We start from the raw sequence: 20,024 nt of genomic DNA, 5'->3' as shown, positions 1-20,024 counted from the left end.
TTTTTGTCTTAGTATACTAGGATTCGAAACCCCACGAAAATAGAATATATGTTTATATATTTAAAATTTATATAAGGTAGCAACCGCTTCAATTTCCCTTCAAACGTAATGTTTTCTCCTACTTTCAGATTCTAAAGTTCCCCAAAATTAGAAAATGTAATACTATCCCCAAATTTCTGTACTTCTAATATTTGTCTTCATAAGAAACAAAGCACCAAACATAATGACAACAGGTTATTAACATAAGACATAACCATTGATGTTGAAGCAATAATCCAATTTAAAAGTCCCTAAGCTACTAATAACAACAATATAAATGATTACATAATTTCATCTGAGAAAAATATATATGGGGCTCTCTAATACTATATTTGCTCAGCTTATTCTATGCAGAATAGTCTAGTACTTATATACACACAATTCCCTATTAAGTTATTGTCAGATCCACGGGATTCTGTCTTGCTTTGTTTTTTCTCCATTTAGCAACAACATTTACTCTGCAAATCAGAGGAAAAAGAATCAGATGCGAGGTAAGAGACTCCACAAAGGAAAGACTTTGCCCTGAGGTCTTACATTTTGACTTTGATCTACCTCCTAGGTGCTTCAGTGATTTGTCCTTAAGTCTCCTGATCATCAGTGATTGCTCTAGATTCTAGTCCTAGTTTTAGATGATGCTTTTGATTCTAAACTATGAAACTTTTCTGAGTGAAGCTTTTAATATCTCCTCTGGTACTGTCCATGAAAGCAAATGTCCAGCTGAATCGCCGCTCAGTAATTGCTTCAGGTCGGTCGTGAGATGCAGAGCTGTGACCGCTTGCTTATGGAATTTCAACTCCTTGTGTAAAAGCAATTTGTATTCTGGCTTCTGATTCCCCAAATTTAGTCCTTCTGTTCTGTTACTAGGTGTTTTACTACCGGCACTCACCGGATCAGTACAATGTACCATCCGCCACACTTTAACTGCCCCGCTTTGATGACCAGTCACGTACCATGTTGTTTCCAGCCAGTCAGAAAACGTTGATCCTGCTACTGATACAATCAAATCAGATAGTAATTGTGATGTGTTAACCACAGCAAGGCAATCGCCATTGATGCTCCAAACAGCAAGTACACTTCCAGCAGCAGTTACGATTTCTCCTGTAAGGTCATTTATGTAGACTGCTGAAACGGGAACCGGAAAATTCGGAAGCTGCCTCACAAAATTTAAAGAACTGAGATCCCATATGATAACTGTACAGTCATCTGAACTGCTTGCAATCATCATGTAAGGTTGACTTACACGTAGACAAGTGACCTTGGCTGTGTGTGCACAAAGGGATTTCTCTAACTGTAAACGTCGTGAACCACGTGGGCCATCCTTGCTGACTCTCCACACAGAGACTAGACCATCGTCTGCTCCAGTGACCACAATGCGCCCGTCATGACTAACACCAGCACACTGGATCTGGTTGCCTTCATGGAGATTTTCATGGGTGGATAAGAGCTTGTCCTGATCATAGCTCATAAATCTCAAGGTCCTGTCTGGGAAACCCCATCTTATGTATTTCTTATAGCCTCTGGGTTTCAGGAAACAGTTGGATCCGGCAACAAGCAACTTATCATTGAAAGTGATGATCTGGTTTACAGATGATGAGCATTTACGTATATCGCGAGGAACAAGATGCATCGAGTGTTTCAGAGGGTGCGGAGGGAATTTTCTGTCTGTCCTTCTTTTAACATGAGGTTTCTGGAACAGTTGCTTCGGCGTTTGTCCAAAATGATTAATCTGTGCTAGTATGGATGCTTTCATGGCAGGATCCGTAACTGCATCTACATCCACATTCCCCTCATAGGTGTAATGATAGAAAACATTAACAGCATTTTCTGCAGCCTGAAAATAAACAGCCTCATGATTCGATATTTTAAGAAGCAACATCTCTAAGACATGATAGTTCGATTCTCTGTTGACTACCAAAAGGAGAACATTTAATGTACCTTTCCTCTCTGTTTGTGCCCAAAGATGAGATCTATCCAGTGATGCAGATTCTCTGAAACATAATCAGACTCCAAAGCTTCTCTGTGCTTGCGGATGAATTCACGAACGCTCCCTCTAGCCCAAGGAGGTAAAACTACATCACTCACCTGACATTATACAAGGAACTTGCTCATAAAAGGGAAACAGAGAAGTAAAAGGAACATAAGAACCATTAGAACAACTTAAGCTACCTTTTCCCCTGACTGTTTTTCACCCAAATCAAGGTTAAATCTATTTTCTAAGAATTCAGGCATGTAGAAAAATTCAGGAATTAGTTCTTTCACATCTGATGTATTTCCTTTTCCAGCTGCACTAAGCCAAGTCTCTCTAATACTATTGAAAAGTCGATCAGCATGATCAAATTGACCACCCTGCAGCTTCTGATTTTCAGCACTGAATGGTGCGAGGCGAATAAGGTAAAACAAAACAATGCCAGCACTTGAATAGTGAGAACCGTAATGAAATTTTGGAACCTCTGGATCATCCCAGCTCTCATATCTGAAATGAGAAAGGGAGAAGGAAAACATGAGAAGCAGTTCTTGGATATGATTACAACATGATGAAAGCATAACTAATTAAAAAGGGAAAATCGTATGGTGAAGAACACAAAATAAAAGCTCTAAATCAAGTTTAAGATGCACATCACAAACCGTTTACTAAATTCTTCTTCTCCTTCAGGCGTCTGGCAACCCATTGGTTTGTCAAGCTTGCGAAAATTATTTGGATCTGACAAATCAAGACTCTCGCTATCATAATCTGCTAGAATCCACGGAAATACTGGATACTGTGTGAGATCACTGTATCCACGTCCTGCTAGGGTGTTGAGATGCATTAGGTATTGGAAATTGCTGATCTCCCCATTTTGCCATCTTTTCGTGAAAGACTTTGCCATCAATTTGAAAATACGGCTACCCTCTTTACTTTCCTGTTTCGCTGATCCTGATATGGTTGTATCAAGCCTGAAAAGAAAAACAAACAGAATAAACAACATCTTCATAGATTTAGGAAGGGCCTCAGGCTCTTGAGCTTAACTTGACATTTTTATTCATGACTAAAAAGTAAAATGAGAAAAAGGGAATATGCTGAGATGAAAAGCTACAAGATGCCATACATGCTGTTCCTTGGAAGATTCATGGCAAGGAGATTTCTGAAGACTTCTTCCCTCTCTTTCTTGTGAAACACAAGGAGATCATTACATCCATCCATGCTAAATATCTCAACAGCAACTGGACGTAGCTCGTAATCACGTTTTAAAATCTCATGAACACTATCCAGCTTCCACATACGCCAAGGATGTGGCAAGTTACCAGTCACACGCACTTTTTCCTTCCCCCAAGCTCCACCACCATATGCCCATGCTCTTCCCCCTACAGCGCCGATTTTTATTGTTGTACTCCATAATGTGCTAGACTTGGACTGGGATTCCAAGCTTCCGGTAAATTGTTTTTTCACACCTAGAGCCTGATCAATAACGGATAGCTCGTCTTCACATTCCTTCTCACAGATACACCCATGATCATCAATGTAAAAGTTCTCTATCACATATAGGCAGAGTTCCCCTATTAAGAAGATCCCATCATGTTTGTCCAAACCAACAACTCTCTCACAGTTATATCGGAACCTAATCTTTTCAAGATGTTCCAGATAAGGTCTGATTAGATACGCACCATTATCGTTCAATTCCTTCTCTGATTCTTCCTCCACAGCTCTGATTTCATCCATTTTACCAGAAGATGATGACTTTATTGGAGATCCAGTCTCTGATTTTTCATCTGTGTTGTCGCTTATTGGTACAGATGCTGCTGTAGTACTAGACTTGCCACCAAAAGAAAGAGCATTATGAAGACTCGCCTCATTTTTACTACTTGATCGATCACTGTTCCATCCATTTCTAGCAGAGCGAACATCCTTTAGATCATCAGCCTCCTCGGAAAAGGACTCGCTGTAAAGTTCACTTAGCAGGAAAGCTGGCTCAGAATCCATATCAGAAATAACTAGAACATCTTCATTTTCGGATTTGAGTAGCTCTATTTCTCTAAGTTCCAACTTCCCTTCTAGTAAATTATGGATGCTATCAATTTTCAGTTTACATCGTTCAAGTTTTTTACGCATTCTGTATGGACCTTCAATAGGACAGAGTTGCCATTTATGATCTTCAGTTCCACGGGAAATACGCAATGGGAATATACCACGCTCATGTACAAGATGTTGGAGGTGACTTTGCCAGACACTCTCGGCATGAAGAATCAAACCATATTTATTTTGCCGGACAACTCTAAGCTCAGCCGACATTGCATCACGCACAACTTCAAGTGCATATCTTTGCTCATTTACCTGCTCCCAGTGTTTCAGGTCTAACTTCGACGTATCTCGTGATTTTCTCCCCATCTCTCTCGTGCGGCGACCATCCATGCCTTTCATTCTAACATCAGGAAATTTTGCCGAGCCAGCCATGTACTGTATCCACATAACTGCAGCACCCTGCTCCAGTACTTTACTTATAATTTGTTCGGAGCTCTTCAGCCACTTAGAGAATTCTGGAAGATTTCCAGTCAGCAATCTATCAAAACCCCCGTGTAGTACATCAAATTTTTGTCCTCGGTGTGGTTTTTTGACAAGCAAATCCTCCAAAGCAGATTTTCGGTGAACCAGCAAATATTTGATTATATTAGATGCCATGTTTTGCACATTCTTTCTCTGGTCATGGAGTAGAGAGATTAAATTCACACACAGACAGCAATTCAAATCTGTATCAAGATTGCTTGGGCATAATATGATATTTTTGTTTGCTACCAACAATTGAAGAACTGCTGAGATATCAATTCCAGATTCCTCGACACTTAACTTTGAAGTTTGCTTCTTGGTAGATTCAGCAAGCAAGCCCAGACGTGATGGTAGGTCCTCCTCTCCAATAGTTATCAAGAACGATGGTAGGAAACAATATAGTATTGTTCTATTTGTGTTCTTCAGGATTGAGTGCACATAAGCATCTAGTTGCCTGGTTGCTCTTCCAATGGATAACAAACCCTTCCCTGAAGAAGTGACTTCTTCAACCCTACCATCTTTATTAGCCAATTGCAGGATTGATAATAAAAATTCAAGGGTTCTAAGGACTCCAGTTGGTTGAGGAAAAGCGCCCATATAGACACGATCCACAATCATCCAGCAAAATGCATCCAAGTTTGCAGACCATTTTCTTTTGTCTAGTTTTTTGTCATCCTCTTCATCATCACGCAAGAAACGCCTTTCAAGATAGTTCATGACTCTGCTAAGGCATAAGCCTTGAAATACTAGAACACATTCAGGATCCACATATAAAGGAAGCATTTCTAAAATGCTTTCCAAAGCCTGTACTGCTTTGATCTGATCAGTCATTATGTCAGCACATACCTCTGCCATAAAATCTAACACCGCACTTGCTCCAGCAGAACACGGCCCACCACCATACCCAGACTCATCAGTTTCGAGGAGAACTTTTGGGCTAATTTTAAATAATGTATGGGCAGCAGATGAACCTTGTGAACCTGATGATTGATCTGAAGATGCATCAAATTCACTAACTGAGATATGCGACGGATGAGGAGTGGAAATTGTAGAACTTTTTGATTCAATATAGTTCGAGCCTAGCCAGGATACAGCCGGAGATGGGGATGGAATGAATGGAACTTCGAGACTTGATTTTTCAGATAAAAGAGGAGATTCTAACATCGAGAAAGATTCAGAACTTTGAGAATCTATTGGCTGAACTTGACTTGAACTACCTGTTAGATCTAGAGATTTCCTTTCACTGGAGACTGACACAGGGCCAACATGATCACCATCTTCTTTCATAACATATTCACGACCTTGAAATGATTTGTTTGATTCTCCTGGAGGTGTTGTAAGAATGTTCTCCACCTTATCAACAGACACATAATCCGAAGGGAAAGACATGTCTTCAGAACTCACACTGGCCTGCTCTTGAGGGAAGCTTCCAGCACTGATGGAGGTTTTTGTGGACTGGTCCTGGTGACGCAATCTACAGAAAGTCCCTTCTGCACTGCTATCATCACCACCGCTTATATTCTGTTCCTCTGCTTTCATTGAGAGCTGTTTGGCCATCTTAACAGCATGAGAAGCCCTGCAACACGACCCAGCTTTTGGTCAAGATTTGCAAAACATCTTGCAACTCACAGTAACTACAAAAAAAAAAAACCCTGGTCTTATCTAGGACCTTCTGACATATGCAGGACAAGATTATTAGTGGAAGAAAATACGGTCTCCAATGCATCTATGCCACGACTATATAAAAGGGACGCAGAAAAAAATTTGAATCCTGAATGTAAATATCTGTTTAGTATGTGGTACTGAAAAATGTACATTTATGCAAAAGGCATATGATGCAAACCTGACACAAGAAAAGTAAAGATCAGCACACTTTTGGAGAAATTCTGTGCTTCTGCAAGCAGCAGAAAATTGAGGGCACATCTTTGCTAGATCAACCATGAAACGGATAACAGACGTTGCAGTGGCAGGAGCTGATGCTTCACCACCCATCAACCGTGCCGCATATGTTTTATGCATTAAAGCTTCCCCTTGAAGCTCTCCAGTCATATCTGTATTGCCCTCTACAAGGCTAGCGCTCACCTGTGAAAGGTTCCCAGACTGGTGGGCAAGCATTGATTGCATGATCAATCTGTCAAAAGTAGATTTAGCCATGGCAACCACTGAATCCAACAGATCTACAAACTTCAATTCCACATGGCTTCCATCATCCGGCATTAGTGCATGAAAGTCTAACATTCGGACCTCTGGTAGTCTTGGATAAACAGGTTTTCCGAAAATCAAACAGAACAAAATGTAATATATGTCTGGAGAATCATAAAAGCTTTGAAGTACCCGTATCAGCCCCTGATAACCCCCACTTGCAAAAAATTTAAGAGAAAAGTTTGGGGAAGAAGTAAGACAAACACCGAGAAGGGTCATAATCCATCTCATACTACTAGGATGCACAGCTCCATCAAGGAAGTACGTTATTAATTTTGATGAAACTATCTTATGCCACTGCTCCAGCAGTTCTTCTGCTTTTATGGTTACCTGGAGATCAATAAGCATTTCCAAAACCAAATTTCTCACAATAACATGCTTTCCCATTGACTCGCGCATTGATGAGTTTCGTGACTTTATTTCAGGTGGATTAAATGTCATAATCACAAACCTAACCACATCTTCAAGCTCAGAAGTAAGGAACATGTCTTCTAAGATGCATCCAAGAAGAATTACTAATTTTTCTAGGACAAGAACTTCCACATCCCCTCGTTGAAGTGTTACTAACAAATGTTTCACCAGATTGATTTGACGCAGAATTGTAAGATTGTGACTCCTGTACCAGAGCATTGAGATGAGATTCTCTAGAAAGCCAAGTAAGGCAATCTGAATGGAAACAGGGGCTGTCACCCAGAGGGTCCAGTCCAAGAGGACATGTTCCACCATATCTGCATCGGATAAGACAATGCAGTTCGAAGTTTCAACACTATCTCCCATTTCAAGCTCAGATAAATGACTAAAGGAATCTTTGGGCCCCGAAAAATCATCCATATCTCCATGGGATCCAACTGAAGAAGTTTCATATTGAAACTTTGACAGACTAGGATCCTCATAGTTGTTTTCAGGTATAATCTCCGTAGGTGACATGCTAATAGTACTTTGTCCACTCTCCAACTTCTTTGGCTCTGAAAAGAAAGCTTCACATGCAGAAATTTGGAAAAATATCTCCAAACATTGCATGTCAAAGAGCGTCATCTTGGGACGTAAAAACAGAGCTAGTAAGTGATAGCCTCTGTATGTTTCCATATCCTTTACATTCTGGGAATTCTGATGAAGCGCACAGGCAAGCAATGAAAGAGCCATATGTAGCATATCTCTAGATTCGGCAGCCTCAACAAGTGCAAGTACAACAGCCATTCCTCCCACAGGGCGGATACTATTGCCAATCACATTTTGTCTGCAGATACTCACATTTCCCACCAGGCACCCGAAACGCGGTATTCCTATATAATTGAGAAACGTAGAATGAAGCAAAACTGAAACTAAAACTAGTTAAACATGAACGAAAGTATATATGATTGTTGTATACCTCCAATAAGAGAGGCAGCAGCGGACAATGGGTCAACAAGATTGAGGAGGGAAAAACTTCCAGTCGCTCGCATGAACTCTGAGCATGTTCCATCAAATGCAAAAATAAGTTTCTTACCAGGTAGCTTAATTGAAAGATTTCCTAACCTCTCGAGATCCCATACAATCCCACTACCGTGTGCCTTAAAATCCCCTTGTCTATTACTGTCGTCAAATTTTTGGATACTAGACGATGACGACATGTCAGTGTCTAACAAATCAAGGATAGCCATGCTTCCCCCACCACAAGCCTGATTAGGCACGAAACGTAAGAGATATGCATCCTGAAAAAGACCTGTATACCCTCTACCGAGAATGTACATGAAACCAATGCAGCCTGACGTGAGCACCTCCTCAAAGAGATAACATGAGCGTAATTTCCATGTCAAATTGCTAACCCTGGCACAAGTAGCTGGAGTTCCAACTATTACTTGCAAAGATTTTCCAACAGGTGAAGGGGAATACCCCAGTTTACCCATGTGCCTTAGTTTTCCATCAATATAAACATAAGCAACGCTAGCCTGAAAGAGTCCAGCAAGAGCACTCGGCTTACTATGAACAACAGCGAGGTGATGCCACTTGCCCTCCTCAGTTTCTAATCCAGAAAATGACAAAGAATTTGAATTGCTAGTGGCAAGGGTCAGAATACCATCTTCTTGAAAATAAAGTTCTGCATAGGATGGACTTTCATTACTTATGGCATTAACAGAAAATATCCGGAAAACATTTTGATCACTTTGCTGCCCACTCAAAATGGGCGTCTTTGATGAACCACCAGCTTTATAGACTTCTGATTCTTTTCCTTGGGTTGTCAAAAAATTACGAAACTGGAACCAGCAAACAAATGAATAACCAGCAGCAGGAGGCCAAGATCTTTCTCCCAGGGACACCTGAACAGAAGCATGCCCAGTTTTGCTCATGTCCATTTCTACAAAAGGAGCAAGGGAAACATGTTCCAATCCTGTGTCTTCCATGAGAATTAGCTTTTCCATCATACCAACTAGTGAGGGGCCCGAATTCATAACCCTCATTTGCATGACATATCTACACAGCATTTTGAGCTCGGATGGGGACAATCTGCACCAGAATAAGACCATATTTTGAGTAAGATCGGCCTACAAACAAATGTAATCACTTTAAGACTATGTATTATAAAATTTTAGCTATGGTCGACTACCTATACGCCCCAAGAACTTCAACAATCTTTAAAGCATGAGAAAGAAATGGGGATGAACCCGGAAGAAAGGGGTGGATAATCTCTAGCAAGAGTTCTACGCAACCTGCTCCATTATAATTCATTAAGAGAGGAAGGCAACAAGAGTGAAGAAGAGAATAAACAGCAATGATATGATTTAAAAGTTTACTTAGCCAATAATAATGAGCCCAAGGGGAACACTAAGACAAAGTTCTTACCAGCTGACGTGAGGTTTTCCTGGTTGAATGGGCTGGCACGTGCAAGCCTTTCTAGAAGATTCAGAAATTCCAACTGCATTTTTGGAGTAAAAAGCAACAGTGAACGGATCACAACTCTAACAGCACCTGCATTATAGATCTTCTGCTTGTCAGGATTAAATTGGCCAGACGGGGTATTTACAAGAAAGCTTGCTTTTTCACTTTCTGCCGTCTCCGCTGATGCCATAGATTCTGAAGTCAAAAACGGTGGAAGCAAAATTTCAAGTGCAAGTTCTAACAACAGTTGTATCACCTGTCTTTCAAGATCAACACACAGCAAACCAGACTCCACCAGAAGATCATAAAATGTCTGAGATATAATGACACTGTGCAGTTTCATCCTATTGATAGCATTCTCACAGACTGCAGTTGTCATGAGACGCAATAGATGTTTGAACAATTTGATGTAAACCATCAAATGAGACTCATCCCTACACTCTTCTTCCCCTTGGAACGTATGAAGGGTGGTCACTAGAAGAGAAAAACCGGTGGCTTCACCAAAGACTCTTTGAGCAGAGCCATTAACCCCAATAATACGCCACAGAGCACCCATGATATCACATCTGGCTTCATAGTGAAGCTTGTATTGATGCCCAGAGACTCGGGTGACCATTCCACTCTTCAACACATCGATAACAGCTTCTAACTCTTCATGATGGACCTGGTTGGACAATGGGTAAGACACGATTTACCCTTTACAAAAACTCAAGGATTTATGATACTTCAGCAACAGAAACCTCAATAGTGGCGGCATGATCTAAAGAATAAAAAGCCTTGCCAAGCTAATAGAATTTGACTTTGTTGATCAGAGAAACAAGAAGATACAGTAATATATAAATAATCGAGCTACATGTTCCTTGGATGTAGGCTTACCTGTTTAATGTCTTCTGTGATTAATAATGACAAAATCCTCAACACACTGGTACGATGTTCATCAGACATCAAGAAGGGAAGAATAATAGTCACACCATTGGCAGAACGAAAAGCTTCCTGATTAGCTTCAGATTTCTTTAGTAAAGAGATCATACAATCCCAACCAACAGTTATAGTTCTTTCAACTTCAAAGATAGGTAAGTTTCCAGAACCAGATTCCATCAGCTTTGGTGATGAAATGATGGCATCCTTATTATCCAGGTGTTGTTTGAAGCTAGGTGAGCTAGGTACCCGATCCAAATGATTAGAAACTCCACTATACTGATCTGGACCCCTGAGAAGCTTGTGCTGCTTCAGATCATCTTGTAAGACTTCCAAAACACCAACTTCACCTAGGACTTTCTTGTACTGTTGATCAAAAGATGTGAGCTTTACAAAGAAAGAAAGTATGGTATGCTTCAACTCAGAATTGATTGGCTGTTGCAACAAGAAACAAAGTGACAATAGTTCTTGCTCTGGAACACAATTTACAACTGTGACAGCATATTCAAGAATTTTGAGGATTAACTCTTGCAGTGAGGAAGGAAAACCACCCATGTTCAGCACGAGAAGTGGAACTGTCCTTAATTCTTGGCACATTCTATAGTTTTCCAAATGGCTCGTGAATATCTTGAACATTCGGTTTAACACTTCAGCCTGAAGATCCTTGTTCTCTGCTTTCAGAAAGATGTCTTGCAACATTTGGACAGCTTCAAGGTCTTTAACTTTACCACTTCCCTGTTCCCATGCGTCATCATACTGATTGTTACCAGATGGTGTTTGACTTCTGCGATACCCAGTGGGCTTAGCGTGGGACAATAGTGATGTACTTGTTCCAGATGACTCAATGGGACCAGTCTGAGCCAAGGTGACAAGAACATCAAGCAATCTGGAAAGTGAAGGGGAGAAATTTTTTGAAGCAAACTCATCATTTTGCCTACTATTCAATGAGAGGGGTGGCTGTTTTTCAGAGTCATCGGAACCGCTATTTTTGGGTGGAGATGAATGATTGAACGCAAAAACAATGTCTTTTGGCATGGAAGATAGAATCAGGGCAAACTGTACAAGGAAATGGTAACCATGTGCATTTCGTATGTCCTCTTTTAGCCTGACTCCACCAGTTTCTACATTAGTCAAAATTTGAAAAAGTTAGCAACCATATTCAGAGCATTTTACCAACCCAAAAGTGAAAAGGTGACTACCGAATATTTTTACTCTCCACAGGCATTGACATATTTTGAGTTCTTATGTATTTTAAGCGAAATTACCAGGTCTGTATGAGAGTTCCACACATTCAAGTAACAAATCCACAATGCCCATTGTATAAGCTGAGTCCCCACAATCCGGATCAAATTCTTTGACAACCATTAGGAGAGCTTTTATCTGCAGATGAACTCAGCAAAAAAATTAGTTCGGAAGTGTCGAAACAGAGGAACCAGTCATACCACTAACTTGTACCAAAAGTTTGTTTTAAAAAGCACCGTTCATATTTAGCAGAAACAAATAAGGTGCATACTTTTTTCACGCTGAACAGAATCCAAATAGTTGTCCTTAGTTACAGAATCTATCTGCAGAAGTTTTCCTAGGGATCTAGCTTCCTAACATAGATCTTAAGTTCACAAACCAAGGACAAGCATTCTTACAAAATCTGTCAAATGATTTGAACATTACTGTAAGCATCAAAAAAGAAACCTTTTAAACACCAGAATGCAGCTATCATATGGCAATGCTGAGATTGTGACAAACAAGAGTATATGCACAAAACCAATACTTATCATTAGCTTTAGTCTCATACTCTTCAAGTAAATTAACATAAGTCTCCTAAAAACCAAATTATTTATCACGGGAGACCTCAGATAGCTTGAACATTAGCATAAAACACACAAGAATTGATATTCTACAGTGAGGCTTTCTGAAAAATCCAATGGCATACCAGATGGTGTTTGCGTATGTAGCTTGCCGTGCTACCATTGTCATTGACAAGAAGAAGCCGAAGAATCTGAAAGAGACGCGAAAGGGAATCACAAATGGACCTTTAAGCATCACAACATTCGCTCAAGTTTCATGGTCATGCTACAGAGCACTTCACAGCTGTTTCAGTTTCAAAACACATTGCTCATTGCTCGATTTGTAGAACAAGTGAGTAACAAATTACCTGCATTGCATGTATGTGAAGCTGTATGTTATGGGATGAAACCAGGCCTTCTTTATATCGAGAGAAAGCCATGAGAGAACCATTGGCAACCATATTGAAAAGCAGCTGAAGGGAGTCATCTTCAATCAAACTCTGTGCAGCAGAAGGATGGCTTGCCAATGCTTTCATGATATGGACAACACTCCCCTCAACCTGCAAGAATGAGGATGCGTTAAAGTCTCAAAAGATAAGGCATTGCAGAGTGTAAACTTTGGCTAGCATGAAACAGTTATATTGTAGAAAAAATGTGTTGAACATGATTCTGAATAAAACCACTGAAACAGAACCTCAAGTGTCTAACTTGGAAAGTACTACATCTCCCATATTTACCTTTTCAGTTTTTTCACCTTCAGTGGCTACACTATATGTCAGAAACGCATTGAGAGTGTGTATTAAACAACATAATATCCCAGAATCCAGTAGAGATTGTTTGTCGAAAGGCTGAAAAGAAAACACATAAAAGGTTGAGTATATAAACCAATACAGTATTTATCATATAAGCCATCAAAGAGCCATCACCCTGAAAGGTTTTCCACGGCCTCCAAAAACCATGTGAGAATAAGTGAATAACTACCAGTTAGCTATCAGATATTAGATCTCAATAATAAAAATTGGTAGACAGTCAAAACTCATAGTTGAGCTTTGTGTATTTAACTAAGAGAAAAACTGGAAGACATGTAAAAGTCAAAAAGGTACCCCAGATGCAAGGACTTCAATAGCAGTTAAAAGGTTTGCACCATGACTTAAACCCTCCTGGGGGGAACAACAAAATCATGAAAACAAATAAGAGAAGGTAACATATCCTGATTCACTGTACTGGGAAGGAAAGGCAGACCTCGGTGACTTCAGAAAAAAACTTTATTAATTTATCCACATCCAATGACCTTGTCTTGCTGCAAATCTTTAACTTTTCAACATCTGCCACAAATGCTCTCCCAATGACGAAAGAGAATATATGTGGTTCTACTAACCTGAAATTGAAATTAAATTCTCAATATGGATGATAATCTCATATCTGATATCTGGGCAGGAAAAAAAGTACAGAAGACACTCTACCGAAGAAAAACGTCCAAGATACGAAATATGCGATCCCTTTATAAAAAGCTTAAATCATGTGGAGAGTCAGAGACATTTATCTTCTAGTTGACATGCAAATTTTCCCTTGGAAAGGCTTAAACTAGCTGAATATGAATCCATACAAAATAGAAAAAGAGAGAAATGTTAGAAATGGCTTACATGGTAACTAACTGATCTACGTTAGCATGCTGCTTCACTAGTCTACAAAACGTATTGACACTGAGATTCAAGGCGGCCTCTTTCTCCTGCTATGACATATATGAATGATTAGCAGTAGTGATTTTTCCAGTAGTTTTTATCTGAGCACAATAAATGATACTCCCTCCGTTTTCCAATAGTTGTCGTTTTAGAGCTTTTTTTTGTTTTAAATTAGTTGTCGTTTTAAGGTAATAATGTAATTTATGCCAATAACTACCCAAATTACCCTCATTTTATTGAACACAAATTATTTGTAAATAATTACTTGTCATTTTTATGAGGTTAATATAGTCATTGTATACCTTTTCTTAATTTGTCCAAATACAATTAAAACGACAACTTTTAAAAAACAGAGGGAGTAGTACATAACACAAAGGTGCATATGATAAAAGCATACACGAACCTGTTCAGAGCTTGATGAACGAAACTCTTCCCAGAATCTCTTGAAGTCCAATTCCAACTTAAGTTTATCTCGGCTTTTCAAGGAGTAAAGAGGACAATAATTGATTACTTATGCCAACATTGATCAGTCAATAAATAGACTAAATTGCCTTTCACAATTACATACTTTTTTGGAACAAGTATTAAAAGTAAAATACCTTGTAGGAGATAATAAATTGAAGTCATGTTGAGCTGAGGCGGCGTAACTAGAGGACGGAGAAGCAGCTGAGGAAGAGGACGGTGGAGTAGTGGGGTCACTGACGGCGATTAACTCGGCGGCTCCGACCTTATCCTTTAAGTCCTTAAGCAATGTTCCCCATTTCATCATCGTTCTACAGTTTCGTTTCCAGACACATTCATCCGATGAACAATCCTGACTCGGTCCGACGCGAACCAGATCCGAGTCGGGGCTCAGAAATCAACCCGTTTCTTCGATCAAACAATAAGGAAACGGAATCAATTAAGACGAACAACAACACAGACATCAAAACTCTGTAAGATTGTGCAATGTGTGAGATTAGGGTTTGGTCGCAAGAACAAAATATGAGATCCGAATTGCGATTAACGCGATTCACACCACAACCACCAATTGAATTTCTCCTTCGTCCTTGATAATCTGAGAAGAATGCGGAAACAGATTTTGACAGGAGAACGCAGAAAATCGAGATTTTAGCGAACAAGAAAACTATTTCGTTGATCGATTAACGAAAGAATTAATCAATTTCGTCGTTTGGTTTTTGTGATTTTGTGCTGTGTTCTTCATCGTCTTCTTTCGTTTCTCCGCGCCTTGTTTCTCGCTTCAAACATAGTCAAAGTCGTCTCACTTTCTCCCTCACTCACGCGATTTTCGTTAATTAATTTCCCTAAAATAGATATTTAAACTCAATTAATAACGTTCCGAATTGTTTTTTATTATGGCCCCTGAAATGTTTCTATTTCATATTCTAACCCCGTTCATTTTTAAATTACCATTTGGGTTCATCTAATATTACTATTAAGAAATTACTTGCATAAAGATTTGAACTAGCTTGACTTCTTGAGTTAAAGATAATATTTTGAACACTAATATTTTTTTTTTTTATAATCATGTATGTTGTAGAATAAGTTATATACGAATTATTTTTCTCTAATGTAGAATCACAAGCCAAAAAAAAAAAAAAGCAAAAAGAAGTTGTATAGAATGGGGACTAAGAGCTCAAAAAACATACAAGGAAACTATATTGATGCCGTTAACAATGTTCTTTTAATTTATCTTTTTAACTTTTTAGTGGTCGCATGTTCTTGTTTTTGTTTTCGTTTTTGGTTTAAAGTGTTCGCATGTTCATGCGTGTCCTCATCAACAAGCTCTTTGACCTAATTCGTTTCTTTAATCTTTTCTACTTTATATTTTTCCTCGTAGTTTTATACGTATCTTTTTTATTTGATTCCTCCTCACCCTCCTTCTTTAGGTGCTCCTTTTGATTAGATACGTAAACCGTCGTTATTAAAAATGAATTGATAAGTTTGTGATGGGTATAACGACTATTCATCACAGTATGCAATGAAAATGATGATACATGCATGTTGTTGTTCGTTACTAATGCCGTAGTGGCAACATAAATGACCATCAATAATACAAAATCCTTGTCACTGATTAGTGATTACGATAGAAAACTTGTTAACAACAATAAATATTTTTGTCGCCACCTATTGCCAAATTTGAGTTAATGATGAATCTCGACCCATATACTAGCAATAACTACGTATTTCTCAATGTATATAAGATTGACGACGAATTATATGTTTTATATTTATATCTTCAACAAGTGCATATTACATGTACATGGATATGATGAATTTGTATAGTATCTATCACAATCAAAGAAGCTGGCTTTGAGAGGACACATTCGTCAATCCCTAGAGAAGTGCAGTTTTGTGGGACCGTTACGGATCCAAATTTTGTTTTTTTTTAAAAAAAATTTGGAAATGTATAATGTTCAATGTAAAACTTATGAAAAAAAAAACTTTTAATGTTTTAATATTGAAAATATATAATTTACTAGAAAATCCAAATTCCAAAGGTGTAACAATTAGAAAAACAGTAATCCCTAGAAAGATAAACCAAAAAGAAATGCTCTTTGTCTTTTTTTTTTTTTGTTGCCGATGGTATTTAAGTAATTTTAGAGCAACAAAATAAAGGAAGTAATAAGATTCCAGTTTTGCCCTTTTAGATACGATGGGGCCCTGAGAATCCCAGATGATCGTAAGCCTTCTGAAACGAGTGATGATGAGATTCGGTATCGTACGCCGACATAGGAAACGCCACTCCACCTGCGTACTCTAGCATATCACCGGGTCTCACGCTAACGTGCATTCCATGACCCGTGAGTCCAAGAAAGTCTCTGGTCAAACGGTCAGCTTTCTGCCACGTGGACGTTAGCCCATCAACAACTAGCTGGTCGTACTCAGACGAAGAAGATGACGTCACCATGACACGATCAACACCAAGAAGCTCGTTGACCGTCGTTAAATGTCGGTGATGACCAATTGATCGAGTCTGTCCTCCGCCGCCGAATGTGGAGGAGCTGAGAGCGGTGGCCTTTTGGAGGAGAGCCGTCGCGGAAAGAGCTGCCGTGGAAGACGTCGAAAGAGCGGCCGTGGAATGTGATGGTTCGTTGTAAAGAGGTGATGACGTGAAGAGTAAGGAAGAAGATTTGTTGACCATAAAGTGATGATGGTCGTGGAAAATAGGGTTAGGGTTTGTGAGATTGGAGGAAGAAGTTGAGTGGATTCTTGCACTTTCTTCTGCTAATGCATCACAAAACGCTCTATGCGTTATGAAACTGTCTTTCCTGTTTATAAAAGTATATCACAAAAATAAACGAATATTAGATAGTCGATAAACAATTTATGGATGAGATGTTATAACAATTTATGAATGTATGATCAATAACGATGCAACTGCAAGAAGTGAAATAGTTTGAAGTGGACCATTCAGAGAGATAGAAGTTTCAAAATTCAAAGAAAAGCTTTTGAAGCCTATTATGTCATGATGGACCAATGCAATTTTTTTACAAAAATAAATATAAATCAAATCAAGATTCTTTTTCAACATTATGATGATGAAGGAGAAGATTCACCTGCAGGCTTCTTTGTATCTCCTCATTAACGCAATACAAAATTTACATACAGTAAGAAAGCATAAAAAAAAAAAAAAACATTTTTTGTTGGACAAAAATTGATTCATATTACAAAAATACATACACATTAGCTCTAAAAAAGTGTAAATTGATTTATGTGATGAATCTACTTATGGACTTATACATAATTTTTTTTACTATTATATATACACGCATTAATGGCCAACATGTAAATATAATGTCTTAATCCATGAATTTTGCCACTGCATTTAATTGCAATCGAACTATATTCCATGGACAGACACTAGCAGATTTGTCAAAGAACATAACCAAAAGAAGACAATTGAAATCAGTCACACGAAAGCATTAAATTCATCTATATATATCAAACTACTCCAAGAAAAATTATGGACTCCTAGATAGACAATAATTTAGATTTGTCACGGAAACATCAGTAAAAATATGAAGAAAACGATAACAAGGAACAAAGAAAGATCTTCACATAAGAAGAAACCAAAAAAAAAAAAAAAAATTAAAAAGACTTACCTCGAGAAAAGAGTGCCACAGTCACATCTATACTCTCTTGTACCACAGATCTTGGTATGAGCTTTCCAATCAGATTGAACAGCATAGAACTTTGAACACTTTTCACATTTCCATTTCTTCTCTCCATGTTTCCTGCAAAAGTGTTTCTTGATCCCTGTGAGATCACCAAGAGCTCTAGATGGATGATGATGAACACAGTTTGTCTCTGGGCACACATAAACTTTCTTCTTTTGTTGTTCTTTGCTGTTCTTCTGTTTCAGCTTCCATGGAAGATTGTGGCCTCTCCTGTGAAGCTGTAGATTCTGATCTCTTTGGAACCCTTTGTTGCATATCTCACAAACGAATCTGTTTGTTGCAAGAAGTGTCTTTGGTGATAATGCGATCACCTCTGCATCTGGATCTGCCATTTAATAAACCATTTTCACATGAAAAAAAGTCTCAAACACATAATCTTGGTATAAAGATGATATTCTTACAAACCCTAATTATACAAAAAAAAGGAAGACTTTTGTGCAAAACCCATATGAAAAAGTTCCTAGATTCTTCTAGTAATAAAATAACCCATATGAAAAGTTAGCAGATTCTACTAGCTAGTACTCAAAAACCCATATGAAAAAAGTGAAGGTTCCAAGATTCTACCAGGAATCAAAAACCAGATGAAAACAGTATCCGGATTCAATTTGTTTTCAAGAACCCAAATGAAATAAAGTATTTTCTTACCAGGATTTCCAGGAAGGCCTCTCCTTTTCTTAGTCTTGTGAGTCTCTGTGTGTGTACAAACACTAGAAATCACATTGTTAAAGCCACTGAATTCTTGGATGGTACTGAGTGTGTTGTTACCAGAAGAAGCACTTGCTTCGCTAGACAAAGAGCTTAGTTTATAGGACAAGGAATGAGATGAAAACATATCCATGGCTAGCTATATGAAGAAGAAAACTCCAACCAAAGAAAAAACAAAAACAAAACTTGGAAGAAAACTATAAAAAGATCCAAACTTTGGTTTATTCTGATCTCTTAAAATAAAGAACTTTGATGCAAGTACCTAGAGAGTAGGAAGTAAGTGTACACAAAAATTAATAATTTAGTTTCTTGAGTATGTATAATGCACATGTATATGTATAGTCTCAAAAGCAAGAGGACGACCATGATGGATTATTCTCCAATGTCACTATCATATATATGTGTGTGCTTACAATAAATGCAAAGACTGTTTGATTCCCATTTTTGTATTATAGTTTTTCTATGTGCAGATAAATACCACAGAAGAGAAGAGAGAGAGAGATTGGGTTTGAAAGTGAGACTTTGACTTTCTTTTCAAATGTTTTTTTAACTATTTATTCTTTTATCTCCTGGATTTTATTTTTTTTTTATGTTGAAAGAGAGATACTGTGATTATATTTATGTTATTTTTTAAGTGTTCTGCATTACAGAGAAGAGTGATGATTACATGACCAGACTATAAGCATTTACTTAAAATTGTCTACTAAAAAGAAGAGTAGCCCCAGAAAGAAAAGAAAAAAGTAAGCTATCAATTTGTGCAATTAATGGAAAATATTGTGAGATGAGACTTAACAGGCCTAATTTCCTTAAATGGAAGTAATAATTACTTTTTAATAATTTTTATCAAGAAAAGTGCCTCTTTTCAATTTATTGGGTTTTGAATAAAGGAAACGTTTTTTTGTTTTGTTTTAGTTTGTAAGAGAATCTAAAACACAATTACCTTAGCCAAAATAAACGTTGTTCTCATAATAGAAGAACTATATTTAGTAATATAACCATTGAGGAATACCTAATAGGAAACTATATACTGGAAAATTAAGTTTCCAAGATGAAATTGTTTGACTTTTTGTTCAATTGTGCTCTTTTTCTAGTTCGATTTTATTTCATGTAAAAAAAGCTATAACTTTCTTCTAAATTC

General features: G+C 38.1%; 2 protein-coding genes across 2 annotated transcripts; both read right to left on the bottom strand.

The window, feature by feature from the left end:
• Nucleotides 1-237: 237 nt before the first annotated feature.
• LOC9308896 (BEACH domain-containing protein A2) lies at nucleotides 238-15,469 on the bottom strand. Its single transcript, XM_021021737.1, has 19 exons — nucleotides 14,600-15,469; nucleotides 14,404-14,476; nucleotides 13,962-14,047; nucleotides 13,561-13,696; nucleotides 13,422-13,478; nucleotides 13,056-13,166; nucleotides 12,687-12,878; nucleotides 12,465-12,530; nucleotides 11,800-11,914; nucleotides 10,493-11,655; nucleotides 9,581-10,280; nucleotides 9,345-9,447; nucleotides 8,130-9,244; nucleotides 6,402-8,043; nucleotides 3,126-6,134; nucleotides 2,665-2,973; nucleotides 2,206-2,512; nucleotides 1,975-2,121; nucleotides 238-1,870 (listed from the first exon to the last, which is right to left on the bottom strand). Exons 1-19 carry the CDS (start codon nucleotides 14,767-14,769, stop codon nucleotides 689-691), a joined length of 10,683 nt encoding a protein of 3,560 aa, XP_020877396.1. The 5' UTR covers nucleotides 14,770-15,469; the 3' UTR covers nucleotides 238-688.
• Nucleotides 15,470-16,462: 993 nt separating this feature from the next.
• Nucleotides 16,463-19,339, bottom strand: LOC9308895 (protein indeterminate-domain 12). Its single transcript, XM_002872780.2, has 3 exons — nucleotides 18,827-19,339; nucleotides 18,107-18,506; nucleotides 16,463-17,272 (listed from the first exon to the last, which is right to left on the bottom strand). The coding sequence occupies exons 1-3, from the start codon at nucleotides 19,017-19,019 to the stop codon at nucleotides 16,648-16,650; spliced, it is 1,218 nt and encodes a 405-aa protein (XP_002872826.1). The 5' UTR covers nucleotides 19,020-19,339; the 3' UTR covers nucleotides 16,463-16,647.
• Between the last annotated feature and the right edge of the window lie 685 nt (nucleotides 19,340-20,024).

This window comes from Arabidopsis lyrata (assembly GCF_000004255.2).
Source record: "Arabidopsis lyrata subsp. lyrata unplaced genomic scaffold ARALYscaffold_6, whole genome shotgun sequence".
Lineage (NCBI taxonomy): Eukaryota > Viridiplantae > Streptophyta > Magnoliopsida > Brassicales > Brassicaceae > Arabidopsis > Arabidopsis lyrata.
This window is presented reverse-complemented; position numbering and strand designations above follow the sequence as displayed.